Here is a 14,835-nt window from a genome sequence, read left to right as displayed (position 1 = left end):
AATTTGTAAAATTTGTAAAATTTGTAAAATTTGTAAATTTGTAAAATTTGTAAAATTTAAAATTTGTAAAATTTGTAAAATTTGTAAAATTTGTAAATTTGTAAAATTTAAAATTTGTAAAATTTGTAAATTTGTAAAATTTGTAAAATTTGTAAAATTTTGTAAGGTTGTAAATTTGTAAAATTTAATAAAGATTGTAAAATTTGTAAAATTTGTAAATTTGTAAAATTTGTAAAATTTTGTAAAATTTGTAAAATTTGTAAAAATTTGTAAAATTTGTAAAATTTGTAAAATTTGTAAAATTTGTAAAATTTGTAAAACTAAAATTTGTAAAATTTGTAAAATTTGTAAAATTTGTAAATTTGTAAAATTTGTAAAATTTGTAAAATTGTAAAATTTGTAAAATTTGTAAATTTGTAAAATTTGTAAAATTTAAAATTTGTAAAGGTTGTAAAATTTGTAAAATTTAATTTGTAAATTTGTAAAAAATTTGAAAATTTGTAAAATTTGTAAAATTTAAAATTTGTAAAATTTGTAATGAAATTTATTAAAATTTGTAAAATTTATAAAATTGTAAATTTGTAAAATTTGTAAAATTTGTAAAATTTGTAAAATTTGTAAAATTTGTAAAATTTGTAAATTTGTAAAATTTGTAAAATTTGTAAATTTGTAAAATTTGTAAAATTTGTAAAATTTGTTAAATTTGTAAAATTTGTAAAATTTGTAAAATTTGTGAAATTTGTAAAATTTGTAAAATTTGTAAAATTTGTAAAATTTGTAAAATTTGTAAAATTTGTAAAATTTGTAAAATTTGTAAAATTTGTAAATTTGTAAAAAATATAAATTTGTAAAATTTGTAAAATTTGTAAAATTTGTAAAATTTGTAAAATTTGTAAAATTTGTAAAATTTGTAAAATTTGTAAAATTTGTAAAATTTGTAAAATTTGTAAAATTTGTAAAATTTGGTAAAATTTGTAAAATTTGTAAAATTTGTAAAATTTGTAAAATTTGTAAAATTTGTAAAATTTGTAAAATTTGTAAAATTTGTAAAATTTGTAAAATTTGTAAAATTTGTAAAATTTGTAAAATTTGTAAAATTTGTAAAATTTGTAAAATTTGTAAATTTTGTAAAATCTGTAATATTTGTAAAATTTGTAAAATTTTTAAAATTTGTAAAATTTGTAAAATTTGTAAAATTTGTAAAATTTGTAAAATTTGTAAAATTTAAAATTTGTAAATTTATAAAATTTGTAAAATTTGTAAAATTTGTAAATTTGTAAAATTTGTAAAATTTGTAAAATTTGTAAAATTTGTAAAATTTGGTAAAATTTAAAATTTGTAAAATTTGTAAAATTTGTAAAATTTGTAAATTTGTAAAATTTGTAAAATTTGTAAAATTTGTAAAATTTGTAAAATTTGTAAAATTTGTAAAATTTGTAAAATTTGTAAAATTTAAAATTTGTAAAATTTGTAAAATTTGTAAAATTTGTAAAATTTGTAAAATTTGTAAAATTTGTAAATTTGTAAAATTTGTAAAATTTGTAAAATTTGTAAAATTTAAAATTTGTCAAAATTTGTAAAATTTGTCAAAATTTGTAAAATTTAAAAATTTGTAAAATTTAAAAATTTGTAAAATTTGTAAAATTTGTAAAATTTGTAAAATTTGTAAAATTTGTAAAATTTGTAAAATTTAAAATTTGTAAAATTTGTAAAATTTGTAAAATTTGTAAAATTTGTAAAATTTGTAAAATTTGTAAAATTTGTAAAATTTGTAAATTTGTAAAATTTGTAAAATTTGTAAAATTTGTAAAATTTGTAAAATTTGTAAAATTTGTAAAATTTAAAATTTATAAAATTTATAAAATTTATAAATTTTGTAAAATTTGTAAAATTAGTAAAATTTAAATATTTTGTAAAATTTGTAAAATTTGTAAAATTTGTAAAATTTGTAAAATTTGTAAAATTTGTAAAATTTAAATTTGTAAAATTTGTAAATTTGTAAAATTTGTAAAATTTATAAGTTTGTAAAATTTGTAAAATTTGTAAAATTTGTAAAATTTAAAAGTTTGTAAAATTTGTAAAATTTGTACAATTTATAAAATTTGTACAATTTGTAAAATTTGTAAAATTTGTAAAGTTTGTAAAGTTTGTAAAATTTGTAAAATTCGTAAAATTTGTAAAATTTGTAAAATTTCTAAAATTTGTAAAATTTGTAAAATTTGAAAAATTTGTAAAATTTGTAAAATTTGTAAAATTTGTAAAATTTGTAAAATTTATAAAATTTATAAAATTTGTAAAATTTGTGAAATTTGTAAAATTTGTGAAATTTGTAGAAATTGTAAAATTTATAAAATTTGTAAAGTTTGTAAAATTTTGAAAAATTTGTAAAATTTTGTAAAATTTGTAAAATTTGAAAAAATTGTAAAATTTTGTAAAATTTGTAAAATTTGTAAAATTTGTAAAATTTGTAAAATTTGTAAAATTTGTAAAATTTGTAAAATTTTGTAAAATTTTGTCAAATTTTGTAAAATTTTGTAAAATTTGTAAAAGCTATAAAATATTTCAAATTTTCTACGCGTTTTCCACGCTGCACGTCACGCTTTATCCTTCGTTAGTTCTTTTTCATGTTGCATTGCTTTCTGTAACCTTATTCATGTCATGCAACCATTATCATTCTGTAACACTATCAGTAGGCAATCCACGTACCCCCATCTCAAGTGCTGCCTATTTGGTAAATTTTCGCATCATCGCAATAACCATTAGGGACCTTCTGACCCAGCATGCTTCATATCTTAGGCACTACTTAGTTGTTAGAAGTTGGTACGGAATCCAGTTAGCTAATACTTCTGGAGCATCGAAAAACTTTCGACTCAACCAGACAAGTTCGAGCTGGCTGGATCTGGGTGATGGATAGCGCACGAACAGAACGGGAAAGCACACGTAATCTGGAAAACTCTTCTTTTTTGAGTTCGGCTGTTCAAACGAGTTCCACTTCTGTTGGCAGGATTAGAGACCCCAGCGACGACGGGGATGAACCACCGCCTGCACTGAGAAATTGGAGATGAGGCAAACGAGCAGAGCTCTCTTAATCGGGATTGGTTTTCTTCCGTGTTCTTTTTTCTGTACACCGATAAAAAAATTCGAATATATTATTTATCTTCAAAATGATTATCATTTGTTAATCATGTCATCATGTCCTCTTAGCTTTGGAACAAATATTAAGCGAAGAAAAACCTACGAAATTTTTTGTTTGTGTTGTCATTCAAGATCACGACCATCATCTTCCCCAGAATCGACGTCAAAGTGGAATAGGAATGATGGAAGGACTTCCGCATGGTGTCCGATTCTTTCCGTAGCAGCCGGAAGCTATCGGATCCGCTTCTCCAAGCCAGGAAAAATGACGAGACTGGTTTGATGAAGAAAAGTGCCTTCACTGGCGATGCGATGGAATGATTTCGATTTCTGTCGGCACGAATTTGATGGGAGAATAATTATGGAAAAACAAAATTCAATTCTTCCGACTAAAGGAGGGAGTCCAGCCAAGAGTCGATAGCCGAGGGATCTTTTTGAGAAAGGAAATATTACGATAATGGGAATCACAATTGAGATGAACGGTCTTTGATATGATATTCGGATGAAAAATAAAACCTCAATCAACCTGGTTGGAGACCAACGGAGAAAAACATCACTGAACCACACATACATAAATGGATGCTGCTGTTGGGTGGTTTTGCAGCTTTGAAATAATGAAATGATGACATATTTGATAGACAATGGAAAAAAATGCGTATCGTAATCCGAATTCCAGTTGATCACAATTTGACTCAATTAAAGCTCACACCGGTATGTGGGTATGTAACTTGTAAATCTGAGAACAATGCTTTGGATTACATTATTGCATATACGGTGCAATGAATGAAAGCTGATCAAACGTATTTCAATGCAAACTGATTATGCCATCAAACAAATGATTTAATCCACATTCCCCTAATTTCATAACGCACGGGAAAAATTGATGCTGAACGCAAATTCTTGTTGAACTCTGAAAATATTAGTGGTGGCTTTTTTTCCAGTTATCTTATAAAATCGTATTTTGGGAAGCTTTATGAAAAGACTCCTTTTTCTCCTTGTAGTACTTTTAAATTCTTCTTTTGTAAATTTAAATGGGTCTCATGAGGTTCAAAGCTCAAAATAAGCAGCGTATATATGTACATAATAAACCCAATAATCGATTATTTCAGCATATGATGCCATATTTCCTAAACTTAACTGGAATAATAAATCAAACCTACTCACCTCGATAATGGCCCTTTCCATAATTTCCTCCGGCTCCGCCTGCTGACACCGAGTTGCCACCCGGTGGCAAAAACTCCGCTCCCTTTCCGGACAAAAGACTTTCACTCGCTTCGGCCCGGACCGTATTTCCACTCGAGCTGCTCCACCCCACAAGTGCCCCTCCCGGAAGGACCAGCACCAGATAGAGCACGAAATTTGTCACTTTCACTAATTGATGACTTTGTCTCATTATTACTCGCTCGTCCGTGTCGCCGTTTGGCGTCTGCTTCCTGATCGCACTACAATTTTTAGCTTTTAAACGGGCTTCTATCGACTATCGTTGAATCCACATTGAAGCGCAAATACCACCACTGCATCACTTCATCCACCCGTGGGGGGTGTCAATGAGCATGATCTGTAAACATGGCATTATTTAGATTTCCCCAAACGCCTACGGTTAGTGCACATGTCATCGTATGTGTGATGGCACGTCCACCGCACGGGAGGCGATATTTTCCGCCAGCTTTGTCAGCTTTCGCTACTTTATTCCCACCAGGATATTTCTGATCCCATCACCGACCCGGAACCGTGTTTCATGCAAATCGACGTGAATCGTTCGGCAGTCGTTAGTACTTGTCGCAGCAGCACAACAATGAAGGACGAGTCGAGGATAACTGTTGCTGCCGGTTCTGTGCTCTCATGAAAGAGTTGTTTGCACTCTATTCGATCCCTTGTTATGACGTCCGACCCGGGCACCTTCGGCATAATCACGGGACTATGCGACAGAACAACTTTCGGTGCAATGATGACGAGCGCCATTAGTGTCAGCTGCATCACAATGTGGAAGAATTCAGCATAATTTGCGACCCACTACAGCGCGGGACAAGGTGAAGCCATGACCTAGATAGTAGCCGATCAAAAATATCACAACAAATTGAAGGTACCTTCCGACAAAATAGATTGCCCCCATTTCGATGGTATCGCCAACCGTTGTTGGTCATCAAGAAAGGTCTCTACTATCAATTCGATAATGGCTCCCACCGCATCGCACCAATAAATTGTCGCTTTTGTGTCGGGTGACAATAAATATCAAGGAAGCAAGCCTAGACATGGGTAGCAGGGCCGTTCCACCAGTATGGTGCTGTGGACAAACTTTCGAATTGGTACACCCAACCAGCAACTGTTAAATTTTCTAACAATTCTGCATAAGAACCTACCAAAACCTGTATTTGGAACTGGAAGACATTTTTCGAAAGGACGGACAAACGAAACGGAAGAACTACTTCCGAGGAAGAGATCACATTCATCATTTATTTATTCCAGAAAAACGGCAACATCCATAAAAGGAATCTCAATTCCCGTTGCTTGATATCGGACAAACACCTTGTTTTGAAGAAGGGATCAAATCCACCAATAGCTCAATCTGGGCAAACGCCGCGCCGACGTCCAAAGGACGATTTACATGAAACGTTTGCCTTATTCTGGGCAAGCTGTTACTTTTAAAGAAGGCACATCACCATTGCCTTAATTGCCATTACCTTAATCCAGGCAAGCGCCTTCTTTTAAAGAAGGGATCACATCCACCATTGCCTTAATCCAGACGAGAGACTTAATCCACACGAGTGATCACATCAGCCATTTCCTTGATCCGGACAAACGATTAGTTTTCAAAAAGGAAGCACATTTACCATTGCCTTGATCCGGGCAAGTGCCTGTTCTTAAAGAAGAAATCTGCGAAAGTATCTGCGTTTATCTGGGCGAGTGCCTACTTTCAAAGAAAATATCACATCCACCATTGCCTTATTCCTTATTCTTATTATTGCAAATGCTTATTACTCCTAAGGGGTACTCGAACTACTATGCGTAATGGCGGATAAATTGCAATTCCAATCAAAACTTACTGATAAAGTTTTGATAATCGTGTAACTTTATTATAGCGATCAGTAAATCAAAGCCTATTGCATCGTGTCCTCCACAACCAGCACAGTGTGGCAAAAACTCAAAAGGACAAACGTTTTATGCACAATTTTTGACAATATTCAGTGCAATCAACTTATTCGAAACAAAATGATGAATAATTAGTCAAGAATACTATGCTTTGTAAATATAATCTTGAGTCTGAAGGTAAGGAAGCCGGGAGAATTTGAGAGGTATACAATTTTTTTTAATTGAAAATTTATTCGTTGCAAAAAAATAAGAAGCATCCCACGTTTCTAGGAAGCCAACCAAGCAGCTCAGAAACCTTCTTTCAAGAGGCTCGGAACCCTTCTTTTAAGGAGGATTCCTTTCAAGAGAACCGGAGGCCTCTTTCGTTGGAAGACTCCTTTCAAGAGGTTCGGAAACTACCTTTCAAGAGGCTCGGATGGCACCTTAAAACAAAACTCGGAAAGCTCCTTTTTAAAAGGCTCGGAAGGCCTTTTATAAGAGGTTCGTAAGCTTTCATTCAAAAGTCTCGGAATTCTTTTATAAAAGGCTCAAATACGTCTTTTCAAGATGCTCAGAAGTCTTTTTTTAATGTCTCAACGTCTTTCAAGAGGCCTGGAAACCTCGATTAAAGACCCTCGGACATCACCCTTCAAGAAGCCCAGGCTCGGGAGCCTCTCTTTAAAAGGCTCGGAAGCTTACTTTTAAGAGGCTTGGAAGTCTCCTTTCAAAAGGCTTACAAGGAAATTCTTCTTTCAAGAGGCCCAGAAGCCACCTTTCAAGAGACCCGGAAGCCTCCTTTCAGTAGGCCCGGAATCCTCCTTTCAAGAGGCCCGGAAGCCTGTTTTCAAGAGGCCCGGAAGCCTCCTTTCAAGTGGCCCAGAAGCCACCTTTCAAGAGACCCGGAAGCCTCCTTTCAAGTGGCCCGGAAGCCTCCTTTCAAGTGGCCCGGAAGCCACCTTTCAAGAGGCCCGGAAGCCTCCTTTCAAGTGGCCCAGAAGCCTTCTTTCAAAAGGCCCGGAAGCCTCATTTTAAGAGGCCCGGAAGCCTCCTTTCAAGAGGCCCGGAAGCCTCCTTTCAAGAGGCCCGGAAGCCTCCTTTCAAGAGGCCCGGAAGCCTCCTTTCAAGAGGCCCGGAAGCCTCCTTTCAAGAGGCCCGGAAGCCTCCTTTCAAGAGGCCCGGAAGCCTCCTTCCAAGTGGCCCGGAAGCCTCCTTTCAAGTGGCCCAGAAGCCAACTTTCAAGTGGCCCAGAAGCCAACTTTCAAGAGACCCGGAAGCCTTCTTTCAGGCGGCCCGGAAGCCTCCTTTCAAGAGGCCCGGAAGCCTCCTTTCAAGAAGCCCAGCAGCCTTGTTTCAAGAGGTCCGAAAGCCTCATTTAAGAGGCCCGGAAGCCTCCTTTCAAGAGGCCTGGAAGCCTAATTTTAAGAGGCCTGAAGCCTCCTTTCAAGAGCCCCTGGAAGCCTCCTTTCAAGAGGCCCGAAGCCCTCCTTTCAAGAGGCCCAGGCCTCCTTTCAAGAGGCCCGGACGCCTCCTTTCACGAGGCCCGGAGGCCTCCTTTCAAGAGGCCCGGAAGCCTCCTTTCAAGAGGCCCGGAAGCCTCCTTTCAAGAGGCCCGGAAGCCTCCTTTCAAGAGGCCCGAGAGCCTCCTTTCAAGAGGCCCGAAGCCTCCTTTCAAGAGGCCCGAGAGCCTCCTTTCAAGAGGCCAGGAAGCCTCCTTTCAAGAGGCCCGGAAGCCTCCTTTCAAGAGGCCTGAAGCCTCCTTTCAAGAGGCCCGGAAGCCTCCTTTCAAGAGGCCTGGAAGCCTCCTTTCAAGAGGCCTGAAGCCTCCTTTCAAGAGGCCAGGAAGCCTCCTTTCAAGAGGCCCGAAGCCTCCTTTCAAGAGGCCAGGAAGCCTCCTTTCAAGAGGCCCGAAGCCTCCTTTCAAGAGGCCCGGAAGCCTCTTTTCAAGAGGCCAGAAGCCTCCTTTCAAGAGGCCAGAAGCCTCTTTTCAAGAGGCCAGAAGCCTCCTTTCAAGAGGCCCGAAGCCTCCTTTCAAGAGGCCCGGAAGCCTCCTTTCAAGAGGCCTGGAAGCCTCCTTTCAAGAGGCCCGGAAGCCTCCTTTCAAGAGGCCTGAAGCCTCCTTTCAAGAGGCCCGGAAGCCTCCTTTCAAGAGGCCCAGGAAGCCTCCTTTCAAGAGGCCAGGAAGCCTCCTTTCAAGAGGCCTGGAAGCCTCCTTTCAAGAGGCCCGGAAGCCTCCTTTCAAGAGGCCCGGAAGCCGCCTTTCAAGAGGCCCGGAAGCCTCCTTTCAAGAGGCCAGGACGGCATACTTCAAGAGGCCCGGAAGCCGCCGTTCAAGAGGGCGGGAAGCCGCCCTTCAAGAGGCCCGGAAGCCTCCTTTCAAGAGGCCCGAAGCCTCCTTTCAAGAGGCCTGGAAGCCTCCTTTCAAGAGGCCTGGAAGCCTCCTTTCAAGAGGCCTGAAGCCTCCTTTCAAGAGGCCCGGAAGCCTCCTTTCAAGAGGCCCGAAGCCTCCTTTCAAGAGGCCTGGAAGCCCTCCTTTCAAGAGGCCAGAAGCCTCCTTTCAAGAGGCCCGGAAGCCTCCTTTCAAGAGGCCAGGAAGCCTCCTTTCAAGAGGCCCGAAGCCTCCTTTCAAGAGGCCCGGAAGCCTCCTTTCAAGAGGCCCGGAAGCCTCCTTTCAAGAGGCCAGGAAGCCTCCTTTCAAGAGGCCCTGAAGCCTCCTTTCAAGAGGCCCGGAAGCCTCCTTTCAAGAGGCCCGGAAGCCTCCTTTCAAGAGGCCTGAAGCCTCCTTTCAAGAGGCCCGGAAGCCTCCTTTCAAGAGGCCCGAAGCCTCCTTTCAAGAGGCCCAGGAAGCCTCCTTTCAAGAGGCCTGAAGCCTCCTTTCAAGAGGCCCGGAAGCCTCCTTTCAAGAGGCCAGGAAGCCTCCTTTCAAGAGGCCAGAAGCCTCCTTTCAAGAGGCCCGGAAGCCTCCTTTCAAGAGGCCCTGAAGCCTCCTTTCAAGAGGCCAGAAGCCTCCTTTCAAGAGGCCCGGAAGCCTCCTTTCAAGAGGCCCGAAGCCTCCTTTCAAGAGGCCAGGAAGCCTCCTTTCAAGAGGCCCAGCTTCAAGAGGCCCGGAAGCCTCCTTTCAAGAGGCCAGGAAGCCTCCTTTCAAGAGGCCCGGAAGCCTCCTTTCAAGAGGCCCGGAAGCCTCCTTCAAGAGGCCCGGAAGCCTCCTTCAAGAGGCCAGAAGCCTCCTTTCAAGAGGCCCGGAAGCCTCCTTTCAAGAGGCCAGAAGCCTCCTTTCAAGAGGCCCGGAAGCCTCCTTTCAAGAGGCCTGAAGCCTCCTTTCAAGAGGCCAGGAAGCCTCCTTTCAAGAGGCCCGGAAGCCTCCTTTCAAGAGGCCCGGAAGCCTCCTTTCAAGAGGCCCGAAGCCTCCTTTCAAGAGGCCCGGAAGCCTCCTTTCAAGAGGCCAGGAAGCCTCCTTTCAAGAGGCCCGAAGCCTCCTTTCAAGAGGCCCGGAAGCCTCCTTTCAAGAGGCCCGGAAGCCTCCTTTCAAGAGGCCCGAAGCCTCCTTTCAAGAGGCCCGAAGCCTCCTTTCAAGAGGCCCAGGCCTCCTTTCAAGAGGCCCGGAAGCCTCCTTTCAAGAGGCCAGAAGCCTCCTTTCAAGAGGCCCGGAAGCCTCCTTTCAAGAGGCCCTGGAAGCCTCCTTTCAAGAGGCCTGAAGCCTCCTTTCAAGAGGCCAGGAAGCCTCCTTTCAAGAGGCCAGGAAGCCTCCTTTCAAGAGGCCCGGAAGCCTCCTTTCAAGAGGCCCGGAAGCCTCCTTTCAAGAGGCCTGGAAGCCTCCTTTCAAGAGGCCCGGAAGCCTCCTTTCAAGAGGCCCGGAAGCCTCCTTTCAAGAGGCCCGGAAGCCTCCTTTCAAGAGGCCCGGAAGCCTCCTTTCAAGAGGCCCCGAAGCCTCCTTTCAAGAGGCCCGGAAGCCTCCTTTCAAGAGGCCCGGAAGCCTCCTTTCAAGAGGCCCGGAAGCCTCCTTTCAAGAGGCCCGGAAGCCTCCTTTCAAGAGGCCGAGAAGCCTCCTTTCAAGAGGCCCGGAAGCCTCCTTTCAAGAGGCCCGGAAGCCTCCTTTCAAGAGGCCCGAAGCCTCCTTTCAAGAGGCCCGAAGCCTCCTTTCAAGAGGCCCGGAAGCCTCCTTTCAAGAGGCCCGGAAGCCTCCTTTCAAGAGGCCCGGAAGCCTCCTTTCAAGAGGCCCGTAAGCCTCCTTTCAAGAGGCCCGTAAGCCTCCTTTCAAGAGGCCCGTAAGCCTCCTTTCAAGAGGCCCAGAAGCCTCCTTTCAAGAGGCCCGGAAGCCTCCTTTCAAGAGGCCCGGAAGCCTCCTTTCAAGAGGCCCGGAAGCCTCCTTTCAAGAGGCCCGGAAGCCTCCTTTCAAGAGGCCCGGAAGCCTCCTTTCAAGAGGCCCGGAAGCCTCCTTTCAAGAGGCCCGGAAGCCTCCTTTCAAGAGGCCCGGAAGCCTCCTTTCAAGAGGCCCTGGAAGCCTCCTTTCAAGAGGCCTGGAAGCCTCCTTTCAAGAGGCCCGGAAGCCTCCTTTCAAGAGGCCCGGAAGCCTCCTTTCAAGAGGCCCGGAAGCCTCCTTTCAAGAGGCCCGGAAGCCTCCTTTCAAGAGGCCCGGAAGCCTCCTTTCAAGAGGCCCGGAAGCCTCCTTTCAAGAGGCCCGGAAGCCTCCTTTCAAGAGGGCAGGAAGCCTCCTTTCAAGAGGCAAAAAGGCCTCCTCCTTTCAAGAGGCTCGGAAGCCTCCTTTCATGAGGCCCGAAGCCCCCTTTCAAGAGGCCCGGATGCCTCCTTTCAAGAGGCCCGGAAGCCTCCTTTCAAGAGGCCAGGAAGCCTCCTTTCAAGAGGCCCGGAAGCCTCCTTTCAAGAGGCCCGGAAGCCTCCTTTCAAGAGGCCTGAAGCCTCCTTTCAAGAGGCCCGGAAGCCTCCTTTCAAGAGGCCCGAAGCCTCCTTTCAAGAGGCCTGAAGCCTCCTTTCAAGAGGCCCGGAAGCCTCCTTTCAAGAGGCCCGGAAGCCTCCTTTCAAGAGGCCCGGAAGCCTCCTTTCAAGAGGCTCGAAAGCCTCCTTTCAAGAAGCCCGGAAGCCTTTTTCCAAGAGGCCCGGAAGCTTCTTTTCAAGAGGCCCGGAAGCTTCCTCTCAAGAGGCCCGGAAGCCTCCTTTCAAGAAGCCCGGAAGCCCGAAAGGAAGGCCTGAAAGGTCGACAAATCAAGCATATTCTACAAATTTCCTCCATGCACTGTTTTCTACACGGGAATAACAAAACAGTCGTCAACGAAATTCGGCTGTGCTTCCACATATCGAAATTTCGCACGGTAGTACGCCAGGTTTCCAGGAACTGCCAGGGATGTACGATTCGTAAATATTCTCCAGGAACTCCTTAAATAGTTCAATTGCCGGAGGCACGTTTGGAACAGTGTTGACGACCATTCCCCGGCGGAGAAGCCTCAAGTTGGAGATTTGGTGGTCTTGGAGGAAAAAGATGGCAATGGGTGAACTAGAGGACGCATTTTCTCTGTAATAAAAGGACGTGATGGTCGTGTGCGACAAGCCATCGTGCAGACGACCAACGGTATTCGTCGCCGCCATATGAACAAGATTGCAGTGCTGGATATGCAACCAAGAAGAAGTAAACCATGTTCAAAACAACATCATTGGCCAGCGTTACGAGTTGAGGTGTGTTATGGACACTGACTAGCACTGCCACTAATTCCGCACGGGGTTTGACTACCGCGGATACCAGCTAAATTGTTGTGGGAAGACAGCGGCTGTCACTGAATATTCCTGTGAATATCCATCAATCTATAGTTCCAAAAAAAGACACAGACAAAAATGATAAATTTTGATTATATTGTTTGGATAAATTCAATTTGGTTACATAAACGTAAGTTAAAAGAAATAATTGAAAATGGAACAACTATAATAAGAAAGTGAATTACTTTCATGGCATGAAAAAGGCAAAAAAGTCTTTTCCTGGGGTGGATCCGAATCGCGTAATTGACCCAACAGGATCAACCCGGCCATATTGACCACAATCCGGAGAACCTACGGTTAAGTTTGAAGTAACAAAAAAATGAATGGTTTGTAGACACTTATTCAAACGGTGGAAACTCAAAATTGTTGCTAATGAATAGATCTAATTTAGCTTTAGGTATCTCCCTCTTTCTGTGCTTCAAAAACAATTGAAGCAATAAAATTGGATATCTATTCACAACATGAATCCAATTGGTAAAACATTGTCGAAAATCAGCTTAAAATCTTATTCGTAAGTTAGTAAGCTTCAGTTTGATGAACTGAAAAATTAACACTTGATGTGCAACATCGATAGGAATTAATAAAGACATATCTTCAATAATGCGTATACATACATTCCACCGGTATTTCCACAAACCATTCCAGCATTTAAGTGAAGTTTCCGGGAATTTCGGAACAAACTTTTCTTTGAAGATATCCAATACAATGCCTGCTATGCGCACGTGTTAGACATGGATGACTGAATGTGTGTAGAAATGGAATCATGCGTTTGTATATTTGGCGGCATCTCTGGCTATGACAAGCAATGACAAGGACACGGTATCACAAATGTACGGACTGCTCTGGGGCACGCGGGTGACAACATGGACTAACTAATAAACTATTGAACTATCAACGTCAATCCGTGCATTACATAAAGTATTGTACGTTATTCTTTCCGCATGATAAAACTGTCACATTACATATATTGCTAGTTTAGGGCGATGACAAGTATTTCTGATAAGTTTGAGATTCCGTCACAGTCTAATAAATTGGCAACAACAAACAAATGTTGCATAATAAATCTTGGAAAATTACATCGCTGCTAACAAGTGAAATTGATTTTTCTTCAAAGAGATGTTTCGAAGCACAACAACCATCCAATCGAAGTCGTTTACAATGTTGCAAATAATTGCAAAATAATTCCAATGCTCACATCAAGAGTTAGAGCGGCTCTGCATTGTTCGCATTCGCAGAACATCGCATCGTTATCGGCAGCCCATCGGCCGGGCCCAAGTAAACGCTGGCATATTGCTTTTACTCGCCGGTTTCGCCCCTCCGGCCTTCGCCGATTGCGCCTTTGACACCATATTTTCGCAATCAAAAGAACATCCAGATAAATTTAATTATTATCGTATTACACTACAGGGAACGATAAATTATGCATTTTGCCGCTGCTGCCGGCCATAACCCGTTCGTTGCCTGCCGCCGTTGGTTGCCACCGACTTTGGAATACATTCGCCGGCACCGAAACGTGACGATTTCGAGGTGGTGGACCCGGATAAACAGCGTCACGTAGAGTTGTGCCGCTGTCGTCGTTGGGTGGCATCAGCGCCGTTTGTGCTCATGTTTTCTATATATTTTACACGGTGTCCTTGGTCCGAGAACTTCAAAATGAATAAAAAAATTTGGGAATTTTTCCGTGCAATTTTGTTAAAGAGGTTCATCCCTTTAATTCCGTATAGGGGATGAAAATTCCAGAGATTCTATTTTTCAATAATATATTTTTCACGGAAACACCGTGATTCCCCAAACCTATGCCAATTCGGGATGATCCAAGTGGACCAATTGCTTCGACACGCACAATCCCATTTAGGAACCACGGGATGACGAACGGGTCCGCCGGATGATGAAGATGATGATGATGCTATTTTCATTCCATTCGATGATAAAAACGAGCCCATTCGAATGCATCGGATTCGATTCGCATCACCAAATTCGGCACCTCCCACCCACCACAATCGGGTGGGAAAAGGATGTTTCCGGTGACCGCGAGGCTGACCGCTTCCGGTGTCCAGGTGAGAAATTTTCTGCGCTACGGTCGTCGGTCATCGTTGTCGAAAGCGATATTGTTTCTGGGGCCGGGCGCTCGCGCTTGATTACCGTGAGCAAAAGCACGTGCAAGCGGACCAACAACGTACAGTGCTGTTGGGTACGAGGTTGACGGTAATTGCCACCACCAACAGTCCCGCAACACGGACGGACGGTGGCTTTTCGTGGCTGTTGGGACCTATACAATAATAGTCAGGATGATTTATGAACCCCAGCAACGGAACCAGGAGCGTAGTCTAGTGAGTTTGAGTTTCCTTTTGAATTATGTTTATTGTTTTGAAATTGGGGTTTTCCCGGGGGCTGCGCGGGGAGAACGGATCGATCTGAAGCACAATAAAGCTTTGGAAAATGTCCTTCGAATGATGCGGATGCCTGAGGAGAATGTTTTAGAGCGAAAATTGTCGTTCGAAATTCTTTGTCGTTTAGACAAGGGTGGTTTAAGGATGAGTCTTTTGGATATGTTGAAAAGGAAGTTTATAACCCAGTGGATCATTCTGTGGGCAGAATATAAAATTTAAACCACCAAATAAAGCTTATGCTTGCGGTTTAGCATCCAATAAATGTGAAAGTAAAAAATGGATGACACATAAACATTTACTAGCGATAATACATTAAATTTTGAGAGAAGAGGCTTTAGTAAATAACAAGCGTTTTAAGAGCCAGGTATCTGAAGTTGTTTCAATGCCCATTAAATACATCACGTTTGCTAACATAAAAGTCTTCATGTTGTTAGAAACCTGTTTGATATAGCTTAATGCTTCGGTCCCATACGTGAAAGAT

At 41.7% G+C, this 14,835-nt stretch overlaps 1 protein-coding gene across 1 annotated transcript in view; it reads right to left on the bottom strand.

Moving 5' to 3' along the window:
• Nucleotides 1-4,818: 4,818 nt before the first annotated feature.
• The window catches only part of LOC134212595 (transcription initiation factor TFIID subunit 12-like), a 32,584-nt gene continuing 22,567 nt past the window's right edge, over nt 4,819-14,835 (bottom strand). Inside the window, exon 3 of the mRNA XM_062690600.1 lies at nt 4,819-5,145. Coding sequence (XP_062546584.1) covers nt 4,819-5,145 — 327 coding nt within the window. The remainder of the gene's footprint in view (nt 5,146-14,835) is intronic.

The sequence above is a fragment of the Armigeres subalbatus genome, chromosome 1 (assembly GCF_024139115.2).
Source record: "Armigeres subalbatus isolate Guangzhou_Male chromosome 1, GZ_Asu_2, whole genome shotgun sequence".
NCBI classification, from domain to species: Eukaryota; Metazoa; Arthropoda; class Insecta; order Diptera; family Culicidae; genus Armigeres; species Armigeres subalbatus.
The sequence above is the reverse complement of the archived record's forward strand: the minus strand, read 5'-3'. Positions and strand labels throughout refer to the sequence as shown.